This window comes from Macrobrachium rosenbergii, chromosome 2 (genome assembly GCF_040412425.1).
Source record: "Macrobrachium rosenbergii isolate ZJJX-2024 chromosome 2, ASM4041242v1, whole genome shotgun sequence".
NCBI lineage: Eukaryota > Metazoa > Arthropoda > Malacostraca > Decapoda > Palaemonidae > Macrobrachium > Macrobrachium rosenbergii.
The window spans coordinates 40,013,761-40,039,307 of record NC_089742.1 but is presented as its reverse complement, the minus strand read 5'-3'; the positions used below and the strand labels follow the sequence as shown (position 1 = coordinate 40,039,307).

Sequence of the window (25,547 nt, the reverse complement as noted above, 5' to 3'; positions counted from 1 at the left end):
ATTGGCATCCTTTTTTGAGTCTGCATTGCCAAGTGCCAGCTTTCCTCCTTCATAAACGGACCCTGTACATAATGTAAAAAATTGTTTAAATATAAAAAGTTAACCTTATTTCGTAAAAAGTACGAAAATGCGAAGATTTGTTACCATGTAGTACTCCAGTATCCTTGTAATAGCCACCTACCGACTCCTCCCGCTATCCCCCTTCCCCTCACTCCCCCTCCCCCTCACGTTTTCCCTTGCTCTGGGTTCTCGTTCACCCGTGTGCCTCGTCCCAGCTCCTGCCTCGTTAGCGCTTGTAGAGAACTTCTCTAATTATTGTTGTGAGTAATAATTGGTATACCATATGATATTTTGGATTTGGTATTGGGCAGAATATTTTGATCGCTTATGTGTTGGTAATGTTAATTAAGAAATAATATTTTCCTTTGTGGAGTTTTGGTAATTGAATGCAGTAAAGTTTGGTGGTTTTTCCCATACAGCCACTTATTTTATTTTGGGGTATGTAATAATTTTGTGGATTTAACTTGAACAGCATTTATGCAGTAAATAAAAAAGCCAAGCCAACAAATTTTTAACTAAAGGGTAGAAATATACCATATGCATAATAGTTCCTATGCATCCACAATAACAGTCTTTTTCATATTTTCATCATAGCTAATCTATCGTTTGTACTCCACACTTCGTGTACATATCTGAACAAAATTTCCCTACTTTTCTTTTCTATAGACTTATTATTTACATGCCTCCAAATTAGCTTCCAACCAAATAAGGGGCATATATTTTCAGTATTAAGAACACATTTCTCATTATTCATTAAAAGCTCATATACAACTTTTGTGTTTATCTCTGGATACGAGGTCATCTTATAATCGCTTCATAAAACATTTATCGTGCCTTCATAAAAACTGGGTGTAAAAATAGTACAGTCCTGAAAGCGACTTTTCATTTTCTATGAGGAAGGTGGTTTTGACTTTACAGTAACTTGGTGCCCAAAACACTTGTCTTTTAAATACTTCAGAAAAGTACTAAACATGATGGATTTTGCCTTCACACTGAATATCAATAATTCCACAACCACCTCTTAATTTCAGCAAAAACATTGTTTTCCTTGCAACAGGTTCACAGGTGCTGTTCCACAAATATTCAAAAATATTTTTTTGAATACTTTTAACATATTCCACTGGAATCTGGCAAACATGCACTGTATACCATACCTTTGCTAAAATTTTACAATTCAGTATTATTGCTCTTTGAAACATTGTTAACTTTCAGTTATGAAAGGTACTTTTGATTTTGTTTAAGCTGCTTTCTAAGCCTTTCCGGTTCAAATCTGGACTTTGTTGATAACTATTATTATGATATATACCTGAAATTTTACAATAACCGTTCAAAACTTTTAAACCATGATCAGGACATGCTACTCTCTCTCTCTCTCTCTCTCTCTCTCTCTTTCCAGTTACTAAGGCCTAAAATAGAAGTTTTGCCTCTGTTAAGAACTGCACCTGAAGCGTTCTCATATTCTTTGACAACAGTTAAACATTCCTCTAATGCCTTATCACAAGTAATAACAATAACTGAGTCGTCTGCATAACCTAACAATAATATATGAACCTCATTAGGCAGTCTTAAGGCATAATTAAACAGCCTCTTCTTAACCATTCTATAAAATACTTCCTGATAAATAATAAATAATATCATAGATAAAGGCCACCCTTGCCTTACAGATTTATTGATAGGAAATGGGTCAGAGAGATTACCGTTTATACAAAATACACTTTCAGCATCTATATATAACATTTTTATCAAATTAATAAATTCATCAAACCCAAAACTTTGTAGTATTCTAAATAAAAATTCGTGATCGACACGATCCAACGCCTTTGACCAATCCGAGTTCATCAAGGCTGCATCAGTGCTACTTTCATTTGCATAGAATATTAAATCTCAAATAAAGTTCAAATTGCTAATTGATCTATTTTCAACACAATAAAACTGCTCCTGTGATATTATCAAAGGTAAACAATGTTTAATCCTTTTAGTTATCATATTTGTTATAATTGTTAAATCAACATATAACATTGTTATTGATCTCCAGTTGGTAACTATCTCTGAATCTCCTTCCTTGGGTATGATGGCTATAACACCAATGTTCATCTTTAAAACATTTTTGTTCCTGAACACAAACTAGATCATTTCAATTTAATCTCGTTTAATGATATTCTCGAAATTTCTATAAAACTCCACCAGTAGCCCATCTGTCCCAGCGCTTTTCCCATTTTTCGTGCTCCGGAGGGTATCTGGCACTTCTTTCTCACTGACTGTTTCTGTTAATATTGTATTTTCTTCTTCTCCTGTGACTTTCTATATGAGCTGTAAGAACTCATCCTGCATAACCACATCACGTTCTTCTTTCCTGAATAGATTTTCGAGATGTTCTCTCACATAATCCATAATGGCTCTCGGGTTTATTGTTTCACTTCCATCATTTCTTTTTATCTTGCTCAGAAAAGACCTTGAGCCTTTCCCTTTTCCAAGTAGATACGCTGATGCTTGCTCACCTTTCAAATGATTAGGAGTAACTGAAGATGCAGACAACACAGTCCCTGAGATAATCTTGCTACTTTGTAGGTTTAAAGGATTTAATTCAAATGAGTTTCTTTAGCATAATAATCCTTGTAGAAAATTTTGCCCTAAGAGATGAGAGCATGTTATGTCATTATCATGCCTTTGCGTCAAATTAATATGTTTCATCTTCAACAAAAGGTGAAGTAGTACAGTGAAAGTTAAAAAATAGATATATGTATAGAACAGACTAGCAACTTTTTTATCAGCCACGGTACTCTAGATAAGCATATTGATAATTTTCCAGAAGTACTTTGTTTTCTTATATCAGTATATATATATATATATATATATATATATATATATATATATATATATATATATATATATATATACATATATACATATATACATATATATATATATATATATATATATATATTATATATATATATATATATATATATATATATATATATATATATATATATATATATATTATATATATATATATATTATATATATATAATATATATATATATACAATAATATGTCTATATATATGTATATGTGTATACATATATATACAGTATATATATGTATATATGTATATAATATATAATATATATATATATATATATATATATATATATACATATACATACATACATTCATACATACAGGTATATCATATATATGATATATATATATATATCATACATATATATATATATATATATATATATATATATATATATATATATATATATATATATATATATATATATATATATGTATAACTGAATCACGAAAATATGGAAATATATAAATAAAGATAAAAAATCCATGAAGGGAAACGGAAACACTGGAGTGCTGCGAGGCCCTTTCGACTATATCCTGTACTTAGCAGACTGAAGAAATATAAAAGTATGTTTACAAAGCTCATATAAATGACAGATGGGGATTATAAAGGAAACATATGTACCTGGAATCCAACACAATTGAAGAATTAGTAGAACTGCCAAAACAGGATTAAATATTTAAGAGGTTTTTACAAAGGATTAGGATCAACCGTTCAGGAGCAGGGACAGGACAATTAAAAGACTATACAGGGTCGTGGCTGACCACCTAAAAATTTTTAGTACAATACAATAATTCTCTTTTTTTGTAAACAATAATAACTTTTTGCAAGATGAACATTTTTACAAATAAAAAATTATATTAAACATACGAATACATAGAAAATATATATCAAGTAGCTAACTTGTAATTAAGTCAGTGATTTTATCGTTTAGGCCATTCTTGAACATTTTTCTAATACAGGGGTCCAAATAATACATGCCAGGGCTAAGATTAAAATTACAACTGGAAGTAAGCTGGATAATAGCGGACTCCAATAGATTTCTTGAAGAGAAATCTTTCGATCTAAGCAATCACTGAACTTTCAGTCAATTTATCCTGTGAGTTTTCACTTAAATGAATGAATATAGCATTGGATGCTTTTCCAGTTTTGACTGAATACTTATGTTGCTTAATACGTACATCTAAATCTTTGCTAGATTGGCCAATATAAAAGAGGCAATCCAACCATGGAATTTTATATATTATGTTGTTGTTTTCTTTTAGGCTATTTTTATTAACATTCTTTTGAGTGTGTTATTATAAGAAAAAACGAGTTTACATTAAAAGGTTTTAACAATGATTTTATGTTTTCAAAACCACTAAAATAAGGCAAGCTAAGAATGTTCTTATGGGTTTCTTTCTTCATGTTACTTTCACTATAAAACTTTTGTAGACTTTGTTATAACAAATATCTAGTATATACGTTGTGAAGGATAACATAAATCTGTCCCCTATTTTTTCTTATGTATTCAATTTCTTTATCCAAATACTGAGGACTGACAATGCAAGGCTCATAAAAACATAGAGGAAAAAATTGATATTTTGATGTTGAGGTGATGGCCTGAATAAAAATGGACATAAGTTAAGTTGTTGGTTGGTTTCCTATAAATACTGAATTTACATTGAAATGGTTCTCTATGTATTAAAACATCTAAGAAAGGGAGGCAATTGTCTTTTTCTAATTCTAACGTAAACTTAATGGAATAACCAGTTTATTACCATCCATTTCTCTTCAGAAATCTATTGGAGTCCGCTATTATCCAGCTTACTTCCAGTTGTAATTTTTAATCTTAGCCCTGGCCATCACCATCAGTAAGTTTTGGACCCCTGTATTAGAAAAATGTTCAAGAAGAATGACCTAAACAGATAAAATCACTGACAATTACAAGTTAGCTACTTGATATATATTTTCTATGTATTCGTATGTTTAATATAATTTTTATTTGTAAAAATGTTCATCTTGCAAAAAGTTATTATTGTTTACAAAAAAAAGTATTGTATTGTACTAAAAATTTTTAGGTGGTCAGCCACGACCCTGTATAGTCTTTTAATTGTCCTGTCCCTGCTCCTGAACGGTTGATCCTAGTCCTTTGTAGCCCCTCCTTAAATGTTTTAATCCTGTTTTGGCAGTTCTACTAATTCTTCAATTGTGTTGGATTCCAGGTACATATGTTTCCTTTATAATCCCCATCTGTCATTTATATGAGCTTTCTTTGTAAACATACTTTTATATTTCTTCAGTCTGCTAAGTACAGGATTTCCATAGCGTCGAAGGCCTCGCAGCACTCCAGTGTTTCCGTTTCCTTCATGGATTTTATCTTTATATATATATATATATATATATATATATATATATATATATATATATATATATATATATATATATATATATCTTATATCTCTGCATTTTGTAACATGATACTTCATTTGTCCTCCAAGAAAAATTCCTATAAAAATATTCTTTACGGTTACCTCCAATTTAATTTTTATCTTCTGAAGTTTTTTTTTTTTTTTTGCATTATTGTGAGAATGCACAATATTTAATTTTTCGGTTACTTGCCGAGAGTAGCGGAGATTTTTTAAAAGTATACCTTAGTTTAACCAGACCACTGAGCTGATTAACAGCTCTCCTAACACATATGAAGGATTAGACTTATTTTACGTGGCTAAGAACCAATTGGTTACCTAGCAACGGGACCTACAGCTTATTGTGGAATCCGAACCACATTATACCGAGAAATGAATTTTTATCACCAGAAATAAATTCCTCTAATTCTTCATTGGCCGGCCGGAGATTCGAACGCGGGCCCTGCAAAGTGCTAGCCGAGAATGGTACCGACCTTCCAACGAAGAACTGGGTAGCGGAGAGATATAAGTAAAGTAGTACCAGGTAGTTTCATTTTAGTGGAAACAACATTGAAAAGAAGAGAAACATACGAGATCAAATGTAGAAAAGAATGATAAAATAAAATAAAGCAATGAAACATTCGAAGCTAGACAAAATCGAGCTCAAGAGACAGGGGCGCCGTTACAGAGGCAAAGCCTCGACCCTTCACCTGAACAGTTCAGTCAACGGGTGGCACTATTATATGCAGACGATGGATTAATCCTAGGGCACACCCTTGATGAAATAACAAAAGCAATACAAACCCTTATGGAAATAGCAAGCGCATGTGGCCTAAATATAAAGAGACAAAAGCAATACTGTATATTAATATTCAACGATTGGCATAGTACTGACGATGTAGAAAATATGCAGCACATAGAAAGAATAAAAATAGTTAAGCAGATAAAATACCTGGGTGTAACGATCAGCAACATGAAAGACTGCTTCAGAGAATAGATAAAAAGGGCACAAATTAAAGCAAAGTAGATGGCAAATATGGCTAACGCAGTCATCAGTAAAAGCTGTAGCAGGGTGAAAATAGGAAAACTATATTGGAAAGGATTAGCAATGCCATCCTTCACGTATGCCATGGAAGTCATGACACTTGACAAGAAAACCATAAATGAACTACAAAAGGTAGACAATCAAGTATATACTGTAGAACAGTCCTGGAGGCGCCAAGATACACAGCAAGTTCTGCATTAAGATCCGAAATAGGGGCCTCGAGAGATCTGAAGAATAAACTGTTCTGTCTGAAACATACACTTGAGAGTGGTGGAAATAGGCTCCTGTATAACCATGGATCATTATGAAAACAAGAAAACCCCGTGGATTCTGCAAGTGAAAGAGTATATGAAAGAATTAAACATAAACTTCAGTAAAATTGAATCGCTTAAAAGGTAAGCAGCTAAAAGAAATAATAAATAACTGGGACAAAACAGCATGGGAGAGAGAAATGAATGACAACATTAATAATCTACAGAAAATATAAAGAACACATAAGAGAAGAAACCTGGTATGGTAACACCGAAAAAACAGTGCTGATCGGTGGGGCTAGACTGGACACACTAGAATTGAGAGATTAGGAATAGGCTAAAAGGGGAAGATACAAAATGTTTGTGCTGTGAGGAAAAAAACGAAAACTTAGAACATTTATTACTCTACAGCCCAGCATATGAGATTAGAAACATACAGTTTTGTATAACAACCATATCAGGAAAATAAAGAGGAATTTGATAGCTAATATACTTTTATTTATACAGATCTGCTAAAAGGGGAAATTGAAAATAGGGAAGAATTTATAAAAGAATTATGGCTTTACAAAGACAAAAAACTTAAACACAAACAAAGGAGGGATAAAATGAGCAAGGGATCCGTTTCAAACAAAGGAGGGATAAAATGAGCAAGGAAGCCGTTTCAAAGGTAAATCCACCTACTACTGTTTGGTTACGTTGGTCTAGATCGCAGGCAGGCGTGAAACATCGACGTATATGTACATGTTCAAATCGCGCTCGGTGTAAAAGCAGAGCTTGATTGCAGCACTTTTTCCTTACATGAATTACATAACGGGAAAAATACACGAGATTTAGTTATTTATGGATTTCTTTATTATTATCATTATATTAGGGGAGAGAGAGAGCATTATTCTTATATTGCTCTGAAGGCCGAGTAAGGGCGTCAAATCACCTCTCCATTCTTGTGTATCGCTCTTCATATGTACAGTACATTAATCACGTCATATATGTTGCTTATTATTATTTCATATTCTTTATGTATCTCATTGTATGCATCATTGTACGGCCTTTCCGCCGATATATATATATCTGCCTTTTACATGTTATGTAACGCACTATATACAGTATGTCTTATTATGCCTGTTAACAACACTTGTGTAAGGACGCAGCGGGGTGCCTCGGGTCGCCCGCTGCCTTCCCGTCCGCTTTCCGCATTATAAACACCTGTCGAGAATAATAAAGAATTTACGGACTGCTCTAGGAGCAAGAGCCCGTGCTGGCACAAGGCCAGCTAAATCTGAAACAACATAATAAAGAATCAGTCTTTCACTTCTGACATTTCTTGAACCTCAGTTGCATCGAGCATCTAAGGGTCGCAGGTTGGAAATCACTGTTCTAGATAAAACTGGCTTTTTATTCAGAACTGCTTCTTGCTCTAGAGTTGTCTACAAGTTTGGTAAGATGTAAAAGGAAAATAGGAGGCTTGGTGTGGACCTCCAGGCTCATCAAACCTACTGCGACGCCAGTCAAGTATAAACAGCCACTATGTAAACTTCTCACACCTACCCAACGGTCTACGTTTTTTTTTTTTGAAGTTGGGGTTCACGTCAAGTATAAGAGTTGTATACTCGGCAAGAAAAGTGAGGATACAGTTTTCATTTGATTTCGTTCATCGAATTTTTATTTTTTTTTTCTTACAGAAAACACATAATCTCGGTAAATTTACTCTAGAATATGAAAATACAATGCAAATTATATCATATAATATGTTAAATCTGCAAAGCAAAAACGTTCAGATACTTGAAAACACTATGCATGTCCGAATAATCAGAATTTCTCAGATGACTTCGTTCATAGAGATCTAAAAGATAGTGTGTGGATATCTCGGTGTAGTACTGTTCATGAGAACGGCAATATTTACTCGTTTTCCGTTATGAACAGGCTTATTATTGCATCATCATACGAGGTAATGATAATTTCTTTAATTTTTAGACATACATGTTTTAACGTTTTGTGACGTTGCCATAGTTTCTCTCTCTCTCTCTCTCTCTCTCTCTCTCTCTCTCTCTCTCTCTCTCTCTCTCTCTCTCTCTCTCCCCATTGCTAAAACATACTTTACAAATCTAGTATCGCTCAATCTCTAAAAAGAAAAAAATAATGAAATCAAGTAGCTCTACATATAGGCCAGGGCTTACACAACAGCAACTCTCTCTCTCTCTCTCTCTCTCTCTCTCTCTAACTCTCTCTCTCTCTCTCTCTCTCTCTCATCATAACATTGAATTCGTTCCTTTATTGTTTCCCACGTTTTTCGTTGGACATTGCTCAAATTTAACTCTTGATTTTCATTATGGAAGATCGCGTTCGATTATGCAAGCATTCCTGTTCATTTTTTGTCATAAATTCATTTGTGTAAGGTTACTTGGTAGGTCATGTCGAAAATTTTTTATTTTGCTCGGAACTGTCGCTGCAAATTACAACTTGAACGAATACTGTAAAGGTTACTACTGCATTTAAGTATCAATGATTTCAGAACCGTAGAATATGCTTGAAAGTTATAGGAGGTCAAGCAAAAAACAAACACAATAAGATTGAAGCTACTCACCTTTCTAAAGTTGCCAGATGTCGCATTATTGAGCAATATATGTCCGAAGATTTAAAAAAACTGTATCCTCACTTTCCTTGCCGATTGTACATATGGATATTTGTTATTTCACAGTAGAAGTTACATTGTTAAAACGATGGAACAATAATAAAAAGCATTATCTTCTCAGAGTGTATCAACATGATTTGTGTATTCATAAAAGATGTTAGCCTCGACAGTCGCCCCCAACGACACCAGTCAAAACTTTGAATGAAAATATAAATTCAAGTCATGTAAAATACACATTGCGATAAAGAGAGAGGGAGAGCGAGTCTCGGCTCTCGTTATCAAAAGGCAGAATTATAAGAATAATCATCAGAGAGAGAAAAAAGCGGGAGTCATTATCAGACAATCGGGGAGGTTTTCGATGATCCAAGCACTCGTCGGTTACGATCATTTCTCCCGTACAGAACGAGCCATTAAGACTACCCATGACCACACACAGAGAAATTCCCGTCACCTATGAAGACCAGGGTAATTATTTGCATTACGGAAAGCTGGTACTCGTTAAACCAGGTAATACGACCCTGCCGATTAGGTAAGGAAATACCGCAATTTAGTTTTTCTTGCGAAACAAAAAGGATTACTTTCTTATGTATGTTTGGTTGAGTGTTACGCTTAAGTAGTTTTCTGTCCACCAATGGCTGCACAGAGGAAAATAAGCTTGTTTGCTCGTTCGTGCTTGTCAATGGCGTGGGGAAGGAGTCTAGTGACGATGTGGAACTATTGAAACAATTATGCCTTTGCACTGCTACTGATAATTATCTAACAATTTAAAATCCAAAATTCCTCGTTATCGTAGGTGTATGGTGATTAAGAGGCAAAATATTTCTCCAGCAATACATTGAACGCTTACTGTATATATACAATGAACCCTCACACCTTCTGATGTAGGTTAACCCGGTATGCATCCACCTTTGTCAAAGACCATGGGGAACTCGTGCTAGGAAAAGCGGGGTGGAGGCAGTTTGATTGTTTTACTTCGGAACTGCCTGTTTTAAAGAGACTCGAGGATTGCCAGCTGCTGCAGATGAGGAGTACGAGCCCTCGACAGAATTTTAAACTGATTACATTCAATGTTTATTTTGCATTTTTTCGCATGCTCTCGAATATTGGAAAATTCCCGATTAGATAACTGCACCCCATGCAGTACGATAGCTAACGCCTCTGTGACAATCGATGCGAACTTTTAGTAACATCCGAGAGGCACCGACACATGGTTTTAACACGGTATGTATCCACCTTTGCGGCATGTTTATTACAAGCCCGATGGGGATTACTGTAAATGCATAAACAAAAGACAAAATTAATGTGACTTTTTTTCCCGTGACTTTATTACCGGCCACCGATGAATCATAATTATTGGACGCTCATTGTCGCGAATTTTCCCCACGACTGGGAGGTTCTAAGTCCCTGATGGCATGGGACTGGGATGGTAAGGCCTGAAGGGCACTACAGGCAAACATAGAAGCGAAGGTCCATCAAGATCAGGCAGGGTTTTACAATTTTATTTAAGAAAAATAACTAATTAAATTTAACATACATTAACACACAAGGACCACGCGGTCGGCTGCAAGAGACAATGCTGAAAGCTATACAAAACTCGAAAAAACATGACTAAAAGCTACAATTTTGTACAAACTTATTTTCGAACAATCAAGCTACACTTTAAATGAACATTGACTACAGCAAGCCCCGAATGGCAAAAATGTGAAGGGATTAATTTAGCATACCAAAGGAACCGGCTCTTGACTTTAAAATGAACAATTTGGCTGGGGAGGTGACGACATGGAGAGTGCTTATCTTACCTTAATGGTATGCCCTCGAGAAAGACAAATTTTGCCCCTCTGCATGTCTCGTCGTCACCTCTGTTCCTTTTCAAAATTTATGCATGGGTTATTTAACTAAAGGAGGTACGTGAATTATAATATGTAAAAGAGCCTCTCTGACATTGCCGACACAGACAACACAGGCAATTCGCCGGACACAAATAATGCTGAACATATTTACGGGGAAACTGGCGAACCACGAACTCAGCCGCCTGCTTAACCCTCCCCCTCGCTTTATCCTGAACGTTGTGAAGGATTGGAGAAAAAATGGATCAATTTTTTTGTCGACACTCATCGTCTGTTTGCATTTGATATAAAGCTTTTCCTTCTTGTGCTTGTGTTGGTATATTTTCGATACAAATCGGCATGTTTATGATTTATATAAAAAAGGACGAGTGTTGTTTGTATATATAAACTTGCAAATATGGTTACTGAAGAAAGTTTGATAGTTATCACAATCAATAAGCCATCGATATCATCCGATCATGTGCTACCCATGTTCCCCCGTTGTTGGTTTTTCTTATCTACACCTGACATTACTCAAATAAACAGTTAGAATTCAGGACTGTGGATATTAAACCATCTTTCATTAGCAATTTGATAGGATGTGATTTAATTCGTCGTAAAAAGAAAGTGGTTGTTTTCAAGATCGCATGGATGATTTAGAGAAATGATGCTACAGCACATGTCGCAAAAAATGACACATTGTAAATTAAATTCTAAGCATCTTTTTAAGGGCTAGAATTTATGAAGAAGTTAAGCTTGTATTTTTAGTCGGAAGGGCCAAGGATTAATTCTTGGTCAGACAAACACTAGGCCTAAGCAAAGGCATGTAAAGACAATTACTCTATACCAGGGCCATCCAACCCCATGCCCGTGGGCCAAAAGTGGCCAGTTTGATTTTGAAAGTGGCCCACAATAAAAAAAAATAAGTAAAAGTATATTTCTCTTGTTTTATATCATAAAAATTAGATTTACCGCTTATCCTGAATAAAAGAAATATTCCTTATAAAACCAATAACTACAAAGAAAAGTTTGTCAATTTCTTATTCCTAAATTGTGTAATATATACATATACATATTTTCATGATGTTGCCTTTTAATATGTATATCGTTCCATGATTTTGATATGTTTACTGTTCTAGTTATAATCTATTATGTGTAATGATAATAGTTGTTGAAATATCGTATGTAGTGTAATGTCAGATCTCAAAAGAGTTGGTGATTTGGGTAACTTTACAGCGTGATTTAGAATTAGTAATATGTTTTAGTAATAAAGCAGTATGTGATCACACATTTTGTCCCCCAGCAACAAGTGTTCTGTACTCATGATTTCGTATGTCGTGATTTGATAAGTTGTCATCACGAAAGACAACATGGAATGGCAATCGAGTTGTGTAAGGTTTTGTGCCATTTGTGACTGGCCAGGTGCCGTCTGTGTTAATCATGTTGAGATTTCGTTAAGAGCTTTGTCCCATACAATTTCTGGTAGAGACGTGTGCCGTTTTGAGAGTAAATGCACGTCTCAATCGATTACGTCATGTTTGGTAAGACTGCATTGCTCTGATCACATATTGTTCTAACGCGCTAGTTGGCCCCAACACGTTGTGCTCTGGTAATGACTTCATCTGACTGTTGCATTTCTTGCTGGAATCCTAAAGTTTGTTCATTCTGATTTTAGAGACCATTTGTGTGGTTTTCTCTCTCTCTCTCTCTCTCTCTCTCTCTCTCTCTCTCTCTCAAAAGAGAGAAATTAATGTAAAATATTTGTGTGATCACTGGTATTAATCTTAGCTTTTGAGATCTGAATGTAGGAAAAGTGTGTAACGGCGCCTAACAAAAAAGTATGTTTTGTGAATCTCAAGCAGCTGTATTTCAGATGATTTTGTGAAAGTTTTCACAAGGTTGTGTAAGGTGAAGTGAATTTTACTTATTATTACCATGGTATAATCAGGTATATTGAGAAATTTTTGCCTTAGTGAAATTGTTTTGATAAATTTTTTGTGTATATTTGTGTGTTCTTGTGTTTGCAACCTCTTGATTTTTCACATTTTATGTATTGGTGATTTAACATTTGTTTACCTAGCATTTTAAATATTTCTTGATAATTTAACATTGCATACTTGATTCAATTTTCATTTACTAAGATTTTCTTTTCAAATCTTGAGTAATTCTTAATAGTTTAAATTTTGCTTGATTAACTTAATTTTGTGATAAATTAAAGTTTTTGTGATTTAATTAAATTTTTGTGTTGATTTCATGTAATAGTAAATTTCTTCAGATTGTGAATTCTAATTATAAAGTGAATTTAAAAATGAAGTTTTGTATTTAAAAAAAAAAACAGTGATAAACATGTTTGTTCCTTTAGTTTTGCTGAAGTGAATTAAGACTAGGGAAACAGTTAAAGTTGTTTGATGGGGTGATGCCCTTTTACTCTAGTGTATTTCTTGTTTAACTGTTGATACTTCTGTAAGGTGTCAAACCTTCCGTGTATTTTGTGTTTTGCTCTGCATTTATCGTTAATCATGATTTTTGTCACTTGTTATTGTTTCAGATTCTTTATTTATTTATATGTATCATTTTAACCTATTCACTGATATATATTTGCCTTGTACATGTTCTGTAATGCTCTGTATATGTCATATTATGTCATTGCAACCAACACAATTTTCTTTTGGAAATCGGGGTAATCAGGTTGCCCAATACCTTTAAATCTGCTTTCCACATTATAATTATCTGAGTGAATTAATTAACCATCAGTCCTCGCTTCTGACCTTTCTTGAACCTCACACTGGTGACCCTGGAGTGACAGTTTTGGCCCAGCCATTAACGGAATAACTACGGCCGCAACCTATTGTCAGAGAGGCTTTAATGGACTAAACATGGCGTCAAGTTTAGGTCTCTGATAGCTCCTTCCCTGGCGGGAACCGTGCCATTAACGGACTAAATACAGCATACCCAACAAAGGGGACATTTTGGCACAACAATCAGCACCATTAACGGACTCAACACGGCGCATTTTCCCGTGTTTTGGTGCGTGAACATGGCATATATATATATCAGTGAATAGGCCATAGAATGATACATATAATGAGATACATAAAGAATCTGAAATAATAACAAGTGACAAATACAACATGATTAATGTACAAATGTAGAGCGAAACACAAGGAACGGAGAGGCGGTTTGACGCCCTTACGCCTCCCACTTGTTTTGATAAACTTAGTTTGATTTTTCACATTATTAATAAGCTTTTTAAGGAATCACTGTTACCTTTAGAGTATTCATTTGTAATTTTTATTGTTATGAGAGTTCAGGTATCTGGCTGAAGTGAGGTAAATTTTTGAATTCTGTGATTAGTTGCATAATAACTAGGTACTTGGTACACACCATGACAGTAAGAGTTTGGTACCCAAACCCGGGAACAAAACAAAATAGCAGTCTGGTTTATGATTTACACTGGTGGTGTTAGGGATATATTTTGATAGGAGTGACCACATAATTGTTTTTGTATTGTGAATTATTTAGTTGAGTAACTTAGAGAAAATGGCTCTGTTCAATGTGAAGAAGTTTTTAGCAGCGCCTTCCATCCAAGAGTTATCTGAATCCAACCTGACTAAGGCATAGTGGACTGATTTAGCTGTGGCATGTATGAGTAATGTGTCTAGTGGTATGATTAAGGCACAAATCAGATGTATTGCAATCCAAGCATTGGTGGACTCTGGTAAAACAAATGAGGAGTTAGGAGAGGCACAAGAATTGTTGAATGCAGCTGAGGCAGAATTTATGAATAAGCAAGAGTAAAAGAAAGAGAAAAGTGATGTAGAAGTAGAGCTTAGACGCATTGCTGCAGAAGAAAGCCTGATTAAGCTGAAAATACAAGCATAAAAAGAAAGAGAGGAAAGAGAAAAAAGTTTGATTAAGCTGAGAATGCTGGCAGAAAGAGAAAGAGAAGAAATGGAGAAAACAGATCAGGAAACAGAAGAAGCAAGAGAGAAAAGAGAAAGAAAAGAAAGAGAAGAAGAAAGAGCAGCAAAAGAAGAAGCAGCAAGAGCAAGAGAAGAAAGAGAAAGAGAAAAAGAGAAGAGCAAGGAAGCAAGAAGATTATGAGAGATGAAATTAATAGAAGCTCAATCCACATTACTTGTAACACTGTCTAACTGTATCCAAGGTACTCAAGAGCCTGTATTTAATGTGGTAAGAGTGCAGAAGTTAATCCAAAATTTACAGAAGAAGCTCCTGATGAGTTTTTTGATCACTTTGAAAAGTGGCTTCAGGTATGGGATGGCCAGAACATAAATGGTCAGTCTTGTTACAGAGTGTTCTCATTGGTAAAGGATGGAGTGCCTATTGAGTCTTATCAGCAGATCAGTGTAAAGATTACAAGGTACTCAAACACAATGTGCTACAAGTTTACCAGATGACCCCTGAATATTACAATGAAAGATCGAGATCTTTGAGAAAGGATGACAAGATGACTTTCTTGGATTATGCCTACAAAGTAAGATGTTTTAAACGATGTGCTGGAGGCTGCTAAAGTTAAATCTATGGACGAATTTGAGGAGTTAGTAGTCCTAGAGCAATATCTTAGAGGAATTCCTGAACACATAAGAGCCTAATTAAGAGCAAGAGAGGTTAAGAAACTTGACAAAACTGCTACACTGAGTGAAGATTATGATATTATAAGTAGCAAAAGGAATTATAATGTCAGGTACCAGAACCCACAATGCACAGATTTTAGGTCTCATCCAAATTTCAGGAACACTACAACTGGGAATCCTTCTATAGTAGCAATGCCAGTACAAAGTCAGGTAATACACCTCAGCAATCGAATGTCAAGTCCTCATCATCCAGTTTCTCAAGAAAGATACAGAAAACTAATGTTTGCTTCAAGTGTGGAAGAGCAGGACACTACAGTCGAGATTGTTATCAGACACAACAGCAGACCAAGCCAGTTGGTCAAGTGGTCAAAGGTAGCCAGGTGAAACAAACTATGAAGAGCAGTGTGGGGAAGGCTGAGATAGTTGGGAAGACTGAGACTAAACAAGCAGAGTGTTTAGCAACCAGTGGAGATGTAACCTCAAGCAGTGAGTGTCTGAGCAGCTTGGAGGCTTTTAACCATATATCTATGAAGGTACGCTGGCAACTCAAGGGGGGAGTGTGCAGGTACCAGTCAAGGTATTACATGATATGGGGAGTAACCATAGTGTGGTAGCTCGTGGTACTCATCCACAGTTGGAGAAGAATCTTACCAGAAATTCAGCTATTTTGAAGGGTATAGGAGAAGAGGTAACCCCTGTATGCTGTTTGCACCTGTCATGTGAATTGGTAACAGGGAATGTTGATTTTGCTGTAAAGGACTCACTAGCTGTTGAAGGCGTGCATGTTTTACTGGGTAATGAAGTTGGTGGTGCACTGTTTGTTCCATGTCCTATAGTGACAGACAAACCGTTGAGGATTAGTCCTACAGTAGATTTAGAGAAGAATAATGCCTCCTGTTTCCAAGTATGCAAACTACATCTGGGGAGTTATGAAGAGAAGGACATCTGCAAGTGAAGAGTCTGAGAATTCACTTTCAGAAGGATTTCCCAAAGTGAAGGATCTTTTGAGCTTAAAGAGTGTTCCAAGAGAGTGAATTTTCCCTATTGAGAGTTCAGCCTTGAAGTTGGTCAAGTGTAGAGAGAAGCTAATGGAACTGCCAGAATAAAGGATACAACATTGGCTGATTTGTTCTTTAGAGTTGTTGATTAAGAAGAGATGCAACAAACTCATACCAGTTATTGTCTAAAGGAAGGATTGCTAATGAGGAAGCATCGACCTGCAGATATACCAGGAAATGCTGAGTGGGGTGAATATCATCAACTTTTGATTCCACATCCATTGAGGAAGCAAGTGGTAGCAGTAGCTCACGAGTCTGGACTTATGGGAATCGGGGAGACTGTTGAGAAGATTGTGAAGTATTTTTTCTGGCCTGGAATTCACAAGGATGTTAGCAGGTTCTGTCGAGAATGTTACACCTGCCAGATAGCTGGAAAACCTGAATGAAACTTTCAAAGCCCCTACAACCCTTAGAAGTTAGATGCGAACCCTTTAGCAAAGAAAGGAAATGAATATCTATTAAATTAATGTGTCCAGTGATAAGGTATCCTGAGGTGATTCCTGCCAGAAGTGGGCACAAAGGTAATTGCTGAGAAGTTGGTGGAGTTTTCTCCAAGTTTGAATACCTGAAATTGTGCAAAGTGATAGAGGAACGAACTTTGCCTTAAATTGTTCCAGGATGTGATGAACTTGTTAGGAGTGAAACAACAGTTATCAACTGTTTATCATCCAGAGACTCAAGGATCCTTGGAAAGGTTCTACCAGACACTGAAAAGTATGTTAACTAAGTATTGTTATGGATCAGAAAAAGAATGGGATGCTGGTTTATCCTTGATGTTATTTGATGTAAGGAATGCTTATCAAGAAAGTATTGGATGTTCACTTAGTCAGATGATTTTGGTCGAGATGTGAGAGGTCCATCGACAATTCTTGCAGAGAATTGGGGAGGAAATCCAAGGAGAATATGTGAAGAATTTGAGGAAAAGGTTAAGAGAAATTAGAAAATTCTCTTTAGAAAACCTGAAAATAAGTCAAGAGAGAATGAAAGGGAGATATGATGCTAAGACTAAACTAAGAAGTTTTGGAGTAGGACAGCAAGTTCTAGTGTTCTTACCAGTGAAAAGATTTCCCCTTACCAATAAATTTCAAGGTCCTTACAGGATAATAGAGAAGTTACGTGATCGAACTTATGTGACTGAAACACCAGGAAGAAGGAAACAACAGAGGAAGATACATGTGAATCTTTTGAAACTGAAACCTTACTTCTCAGACTAAAACTGAAACAGTGTCAGTAACACAGACAACTTCATCTACAGAGGACGATGATGGCTACAAATTGGGAGCTGAAAGCAAAATGAACAATTCTTCCGTATTGGAAAATTTAGAGGATAAATTGAAACATCTGAATGTTGAGCAAAGTGGTGAATTAAGTGAGGTGGTTAGAAGTTTCCTTGAAATTTTTGCAGATGTACCTAGCTGTACCGATCTGACAAAGCATGAGATAAAGATCAGAGAAGATGGAAAACCTTTTAAACAAAGAGCATATCGCTTATCACCTTTTTGCAGAGATGTTTTGAAGGAAGAAGTTGAATATTTGTTGCAGCATGGATTAGCAGAACCCAGTTCAAGTCATTATAGTGTTAGTGAAGAAACCAAACGGCTCATTTAGGATGTGTGCTGATTATAGGAAACTGAATTCTATAAGTGTGGTTGACAATCATCCCTTGCCTCTTATTGATCAACTACTTGATAATATTGGGCAAGCCAAATTTGTTTCCAAGATAGACTTGGTGAAAGATTATTATCAAATTCCCTTAGATGAAGATGCTAAGTTGCTGTCAGCTTTCATTACTCCTTTTGGACTATCAATACACTGTTTTTCCATTTGGTCTGACGAATGCACCTGCAACATTCCAACAAGTGATGGATCAACTGCTTGGATCCATAGAAGGATGATGACATTGTGATTTATTCTAATACATGGGAAGAACATCTGAAGATTTTAAGGAAAGTGTTCAAAAAACTACAAGGATTTTTGGGCATGGCTGGATTTTATCACCGATTCTGTCCGAGTTTCTCAGCCATAGTAGCTCCCAACTGATTTTGTGACCCTCTTGTATAAAGATAGAAAACATTTTTAGGAAGGACAATGTAACTGCAGATTATTTATACCATTGTGAATCATTGGATTCAAACCTGGGATAACTAATCTTCTTGGGGGGAGGAATTTCATGATGTTGTCTTTTAATATGTATATCTTTCCATGATTTTTATATGTTTACTATTCTAGTTATGATGTATTATGTGTAATGATAATAATTGTTGAAATATTGTATGTAGTGTAATCAAATCTCAAAAGAGTTGGTGATTTGGGTAACTTAACAGCGTGATTTAGAATTAGTAATATGTTTTAGTAATAATGTAGTATGTGATCGCACATTTTGTCCCCCAGCAACAAGTGTTCTGTACTCATGATTTCGTATATCATGTTTTGATACAGTTGTCATCGCGAAAGATAATGCGTTAACAAGCGAGGGAATGGCAATCGAATTGTTTAAGGTTTTGTCTCATACGAGAAAAATAAACCAACTTTGGTTCTTTGTCTTGTTTTGAAAGTGTGCCATTTGTGACTGGCCAGTTGTCATCTGTTTTGATCATGTTGAGATTTCATTAAGAGCTTCATCCCATACGATTTTCTGGTAAAGACGTGTAACTTTTTGAGAGTAAATGCATATGTCTCAATCGATCACATCTGAGGAACATAACAGGAGTGAGAGTAGATGTGTTTAAGAATAAGCTCGACAAATATCTAAGATGCATCCCAGACCATCCAAGACTGGAAGATGCAAAATATACCGGAAGATGCGTTAGCAACCTCTGGTAGACATCAAAGGCGCCACACTGAGGACCTGGGGCAACCCGAACGAATTGTAAGGTCTGTAAGGTAAGGTCTCTCTCTCTCTCTCTCTTTCTTTCTTCAAAAGAGAGAAATTAACGTAAAATATTTGTGTGGTCACTGGTATTAATCTTAGCTTTTGAGATCTGAATGGTGCCTAACAAAAAAGTGTTTTGTGAATCTCAAGCAGCTGCATTTCAGGTGATTTTGTGAAAGTTTTCACAAGCTTGTGTAAGGTAAAGTGAATTTTACTTATTATCATTACCATGGTATAATAAGGTATACTGCAAAATTTTTGCCTAAGTGAAATTGTTTTTGGTAAATTTTTTGTGTATTTTTGTGTGTTCTTGTGTTTGCAATCTCTTGATTTTTCATATTTTATATATTGGTGATTTGACATTTATTTACTTATCATTTTAAATATTTCTTGATAATTTAGCATTGCATACTTGATTTATTTTCATTTACTAAGATTTTTTCAAATCTTATAATTTTATTAGTTTAATTTTATTGATTAACTTGATTTCAGTGGATAAATTAAAGTTTTTGTGATTTAGTTCTGTTTAATAATTTAATATAAGAATTAATTAAATTTTGTATTGATTTCAAGTAATAGTAAATTTCTTCAGATTGTGAATTCTAATTATAAATTTTGAATTTAGAAATAAATTTTTGTATTTAAATTAAAAAAAAAAACAGTGTTTCATTTGTTGATCGCCTGTGAATGGGATTATTTGTGTGCATAAGGTAGAGTGATAAACATGTATTGTTCCTTTAGTTTTGCTTAAGTGAATTAAGACCAGGGAAACAGTTAAAGTTGTTTGATGTAGTGATGCCCTGTTACTCTAGTATATTTCTTGTTTAATTGTTGATGCCTTACACTTGTTTTGATAAATTTAGTTTGATTCTTCACGTGATTAATTTGCTTTTTAATGAATCACTGTTACCTTTAGAGTACTCAGTTGTAATTTTTATTGTTATGGGAGTTCAGGTATCTGGCTGAAGTGAGGTAAATTTTTGAATGCTGTGATTAGTTGTGTAATAACCAGGTGCTTGGTACACATCATGACAATTATATATATATATATGATATATATATATATATATATATATATATATATATATATATATAGTATATATATATATATATATATATATTATCTCTATATATATATATATACATATATATATATATATATATATATATGCTATATATATATATATATATACATACATTACATACATACATACATACACACACACAGGTGGCCCGTGAATTTTGTTTTCAAGAGTAGCCCTCAGACTAAACAAATTGGACGGCCCTGGGCTATACTATAAAAAGCCAATGCATTTTAAGAATATCACTCGGCCATGCGCCCGTCCCTTGGCACCGTAGATAATGCGTGACATTATCCTACCGCACTCTCGGAGGGTATCAGCAGGGTTGCCAGGTCTGTCCTTTCAAGGACAGTGTCCTTTTTGAGATTTGGCTGACCTCAAGTTTTCACGAAAAGAGGACAACCTGAGGAAATTCCTTTTCTGTCCTATTTCAATAACTTTTGCTTGCCCAATTATATAAAATTCTGAAACTCTCAATGCTGCTTTCCAAGCCTCAAATCCAGATCCCACCATATTATTTGCAGAACTGGAAGAACTAAGAAACTTTTTACTCCAAAAAAGTCTACATAGATTTCCGACTGCGGCAGATGCCCCAGTCATTTAGTGATGAGAGACTTGGGGACTAGTTTGAGTATGACTTGAAATCTAGCTCTCTTACTTCTGAGAAGAAATTAGCAATTAAGCAGTGTTATCATAATTCTATGCATGAGGCCATAAACCAGATTGATAAAGGGCTTGATAAAACAACTATGAAAATTAACTGCATAAAATATCTTAGTCCAGAGAAATGTCTCTGTCAAATGAAATCAAGATTTCATGATCTTCCCTTAGCAAGAGAGGAGGGTTTTGGTGTGCATAAAGTTGACAACCAGTATGAAAAAAAATCTCACTGAAAACAATACCTACGGACCCAGTGAAATTTTGGACGGATGTATTGCGTTATGAAAATGCAATTAGAGAAAAATGTTATGAAGAACTGACAATTATTGCACTGAACTCCTACTGTATTCCTCTCAGTGCATCTTTTGTTGAACGGATGTTTTCCCATGTAACAAATGTTTAAACCACAGTAAGAAACAGGCAAAGTACAAGTTCTCTTGAGGCCACTCTTAGAATCAGAACACATCTACATCGTAAAGGAATTTGCTGCCGAAGCTTTGAAGTAAGCAATAAAATGCTGTTTCTTTTCACAAGCCAAATGTATAAGAGGAAGGAAACAGCATTTGGAGAAAATGGAGAAGCTAGTAGGTACATCAGCTGTGTCTGTTTCTGCTAGCACATCTACAGTGCCTGATGACGATGAAGACTGTGAAGCTGATTCTTTCGAGGAAATTTTATCAATTCGGTATTAAGACAGGTAAGTAACTTATGTGATCGTGTTTTTAATCATATCCTCGTACAAATAAGCTACAGACGAGTCTAGTACTTTCGTTGTGCTAGTAATTATCATTACCATACTACAATTCTGATTTTTCTTATTCAAAAACAATTTTTGGAAGAGTGGAGGGTGACTTAAAATAAGAATACACACATAAATATTAAACTATCAATAAGGAAGAGGAAATATATAAAAAATGCGTGTGTCCTGTTCTGTCATATTTTTGGGAGGTGTTTGTCCATTTTTCTGCTCACACATCTGACAATACTGCATATCAGTTCAATTTCAGTTGCTGCTTGGCTATGACATTGATAACATCGAGAGGTAGTTCATTCAGTAACTAAAGGAAGCTCTAGAACCTGTAAATTGGTACTTATTTTTGTACACCTGTTCTATCAACATACTTTTGAAAGACCTAGGAGCTCTGTGGAAAGTAGCTGAAATAATATTTATCTCTTTACAGCTACAAAAGTTTTGCCAATATCATCTACAACTTCAAGTACAGGAGAGACGATATCTGCCTGTTCACTTTTCCTAAAAGTGGGACGGTTTGGACAGCCGGAATCATCTGGGCCATGACGCACATAGGCGAATTGGAGAGAGCAATGACAGAGAGTCTCAATAGCAGAGTTTTCTATGTTGATAATGTGAGTTTAAACAGCTCTCTCTCTCTCTCTCTCTCTCTCTCTCTCTCTCTCTCTCTCTCTCTCTATTATTGTGCGTTTCTCATTTCCTGTCTTTTTGCAGGTACACAGTGTACAGTTTACAATGATCCTTTTATTCTCGTATGTAGTCTTGAATTTAAGGAATATTCACTGTTTTTCACTATATTCCAGGATTTTGTTCACTCTTTCAAAGAACACGGCCACAGGGAAAAGCTGAAAAATCTGTGTCCAGACGCAAAGGAAGAAGATGGTCTAGTCTTACAGTTGGCAGCCCTGGAAAAAGGGCGTCGCTTAATATGGAGTCATCTGCCTTTTGATCTCCAGAATCCTGATGTCCTTGATGAATGTAAAGTTAGTAAACAATAATGTGATTTCCCTTGTATGAAAAAAGAAAGAGGCTTAAATTAGTATTAATTAAATAAGCTTGTAAGCTCATGATAATGGTTAAGTATCCTACCTGTACAAGACCATAGACTAAGTTATTGCCATTTCTTGTCTTGTCTTTTACTGTGGCACAACGGAACGTCTCAAGTCTTGGTTTTCCATAATATTCAAGTACCACAACAGATTCAAGGCTATGCGCAGGATTCATAAAAGAAAGGGATTTTTATCTAAAAGTAATGACGATTTTTTCATTGTGTTTGTCAGTTGTTAAACTAAATCTGTGCACTAACCTAAGAATACCTGAACGAAATATTTTCTTACATCTGAATTAGTAGGTTCTTTCAATTTCTTTCCCATTTAACATTTTAATCCCTTCCTAGTTGGAGGTTTAAACCACAATACTCCACCTCTCCATGCGTGTGGCTTTGCAGTGGGGTTAAATACTCTTGATTACATCAGGAACTTGCTTGTCTATTACTTTTCTCCTCTTTCCTTGTCCCTCTCCGTTTTCTAAATTAGAAGCTCAAACAACTTCTCCAAAACAGGTCGTTTCTGTGATGCGTCACCCAAAGGACAATTTGTTTTCTCGATACGTATTCAACAACAAGTTTGGAAGTGCCGATCTTCAGTTTATAGTAGAGACATTTTTAACTGGGAGAGCAGTCCATGGAAGTTACTGGCATCACGTCAATGAGACTTGGAAAAGGAGGGACCATCCGAACTTGCACATCATGTTCTATGAGGATATGAAAGCGGATATCATGTCAGAACTGAAGAAACTGAACGTATTTTTGGGAACGAATCTTACCGAGGATCAGCTAAAGAGGTAAATACTTGCATTGCTTTCTTGGCCATTCTCCTGGCGAATACTCTGAGAATATATACTGTAGCTTCTTCAAAATATGCAGACTGCCTTGGTTTGGGGTGTTGCGTTAGTAGAACAGAGTGAGGTAGGTTGCCCAACAGAGCTGAAAGATAGCCTGAAGGTGATGTGAGGTAAATAGAGAATTTTAAGTTCAACAGACAAGAAAAGACAGAAACAGAATCACTTGTTATAATAAAGGCCGACTGAGTGATCTCAGAGAGGTGAGCTCACAGTCAGAGAGAAGGGGTGCTGCAAAATGTAATACGATATTTGGACATAATATCATGAAAATACTCAGCGACTTTGTGCACAAATAAATGTATCATTGAAGTTATGATCACTTCCACAGGGTAGCAGAGCACACCACATTCAACAACATGAAAGAGCATCCTACAATGGCCCCCAGTTTCGTAAGCTTCAAAGGGTCCTTCTTTCACACAGGACAAGTGGGATCATCGAAGGGACAATTCCCGCCGGAACTTGATGCGCAGGTGGATGCTTGGATCAAGGAAAATGCTGTGAAAGTGGACCCTGCCTTCAGATATGTCTCATAAAAACAATTTTTAGCAAACTGGAAATTCTGAGTGGAGTACAACCCATTGCTTTGACCATGTTTAAGAAATAAAATATGAGAGCCAAACTTTTTTTTTCTTTAGTATAACAATTTACATAACCTGACACATTCCCTCCATCAGCCTAAGACATTTCCCCACATACAGGACCCTGCACTCGATCCTAAGTACATTACGGCGTGTTGGCCAAATGGTATTGCCAACATGTCTGAAGAGGTGTCACGCTCTTGCCCCTATCTATGATTTTGCTTCTTGTTTGTCAGGAGCCCTTTTATAGAATGATAAAGAAATAACTGCCAGGTTTTTGTTGAGGTTATCTAGTGAATTGAGTGTTTGTGTACTGACATGCTGACTTCTGTGACCCTGGTGCTCCCTTGTCTCTCAACTTTGGCATAGTGACAAGGCGCGGGAAACCATTCAGTGGTCACATGACCGGGAGTGCACCCGTATGTAAAGTAGTGTTGATACACATTATCGTATCATTGTTATAACTAATTGCAGAATGTATATTGGTTTTATCATGTGGTATTTATGTTAATATCGCTTTTGGTTTAAACGGGTATTGCTCTTCTAATTGATAACGCAATACTTGGTAACTATCTTCATGGGTTCCATATAAGGTGCTAGTTATATGACTGAGAGAGAGAGAGAGAACCCAGGGGACACTCTCTCCGATCAGAACCCCGTGACGTTCAGCTATTTTTATAATAAATAAAAACTACAAATTGGGTCTCATTAAACCACCATCATAACACATAGGCTACTTGTCATCGATATGAAAATGCGTCAGATGCGATTTCAAATAAATGCGGAACCTCAGCATTAGGTCCTGGGCATTTGGAAAATCAGTACTGTAAGGCCTGTTGTTGGGTATGAATTTCTTCAAGATTCTTCCAAAATAGTAGGTGTCCGATACAGCAACAGTTATGAGAAGAATGTTGATTTCAAATGGTCTAGTCTGGAAAACAAGATGAATGTGATCACTGATATCATTCAGAATAGGAAATTAACAATA

At 35.5% G+C, this 25,547-nt stretch overlaps 1 protein-coding gene across 4 annotated transcripts; it reads left to right on the top strand.

Annotated features, from left to right (window-relative positions):
- Positions 1–221: 221 nt before the first annotated feature.
- LOC136845601 (luciferin sulfotransferase-like) lies at positions 222–25,257 on the top strand. Of its 4 annotated transcripts, none has more exons than XM_067115779.1 (5): positions 222–320; positions 22,510–22,693; positions 22,883–23,062; positions 23,641–23,921; positions 24,310–25,257. In XM_067115779.1, exons 2-5 carry the CDS (start codon positions 22,622–22,624, stop codon positions 24,512–24,514), a joined length of 738 nt encoding a protein of 245 aa, XP_066971880.1. In that variant the 5' UTR covers positions 222–320; positions 22,510–22,621; the 3' UTR covers positions 24,515–25,257. The 4 variants fall into 4 exon arrangements, with proteins under 4 accessions (XP_066971880.1, XP_066971885.1, XP_066971867.1 ...); XM_067115784.1 differs by lacking the exon at positions 222–320 and adding an exon at positions 9,580–9,700; XM_067115766.1 differs by lacking the exon at positions 222–320 and adding an exon at positions 9,605–9,764.
- Positions 25,258–25,547: the final 290 nt, after the last annotated feature.

Coding starts and splice junctions, on each gene's coding strand:
- LOC136845601 (XM_067115766.1), top strand. CDS start 9,658: ATGACCACACACAGAGAAATTCCCGTCACCTATGAAGACCAGGGTAAT. Junction 9,765..22,509: donor AATACGACCCTGCCGATTAG/GTAAGGAAATAC, acceptor ATCTCTTTACAG/CTACAAAAGTTTTGCCAATA. Junction 22,694..22,882: donor GAGTTTTCTATGTTGATAAT/GTGAGTTTAAAC, acceptor ACTATATTCCAG/GATTTTGTTCACTCTTTCAA.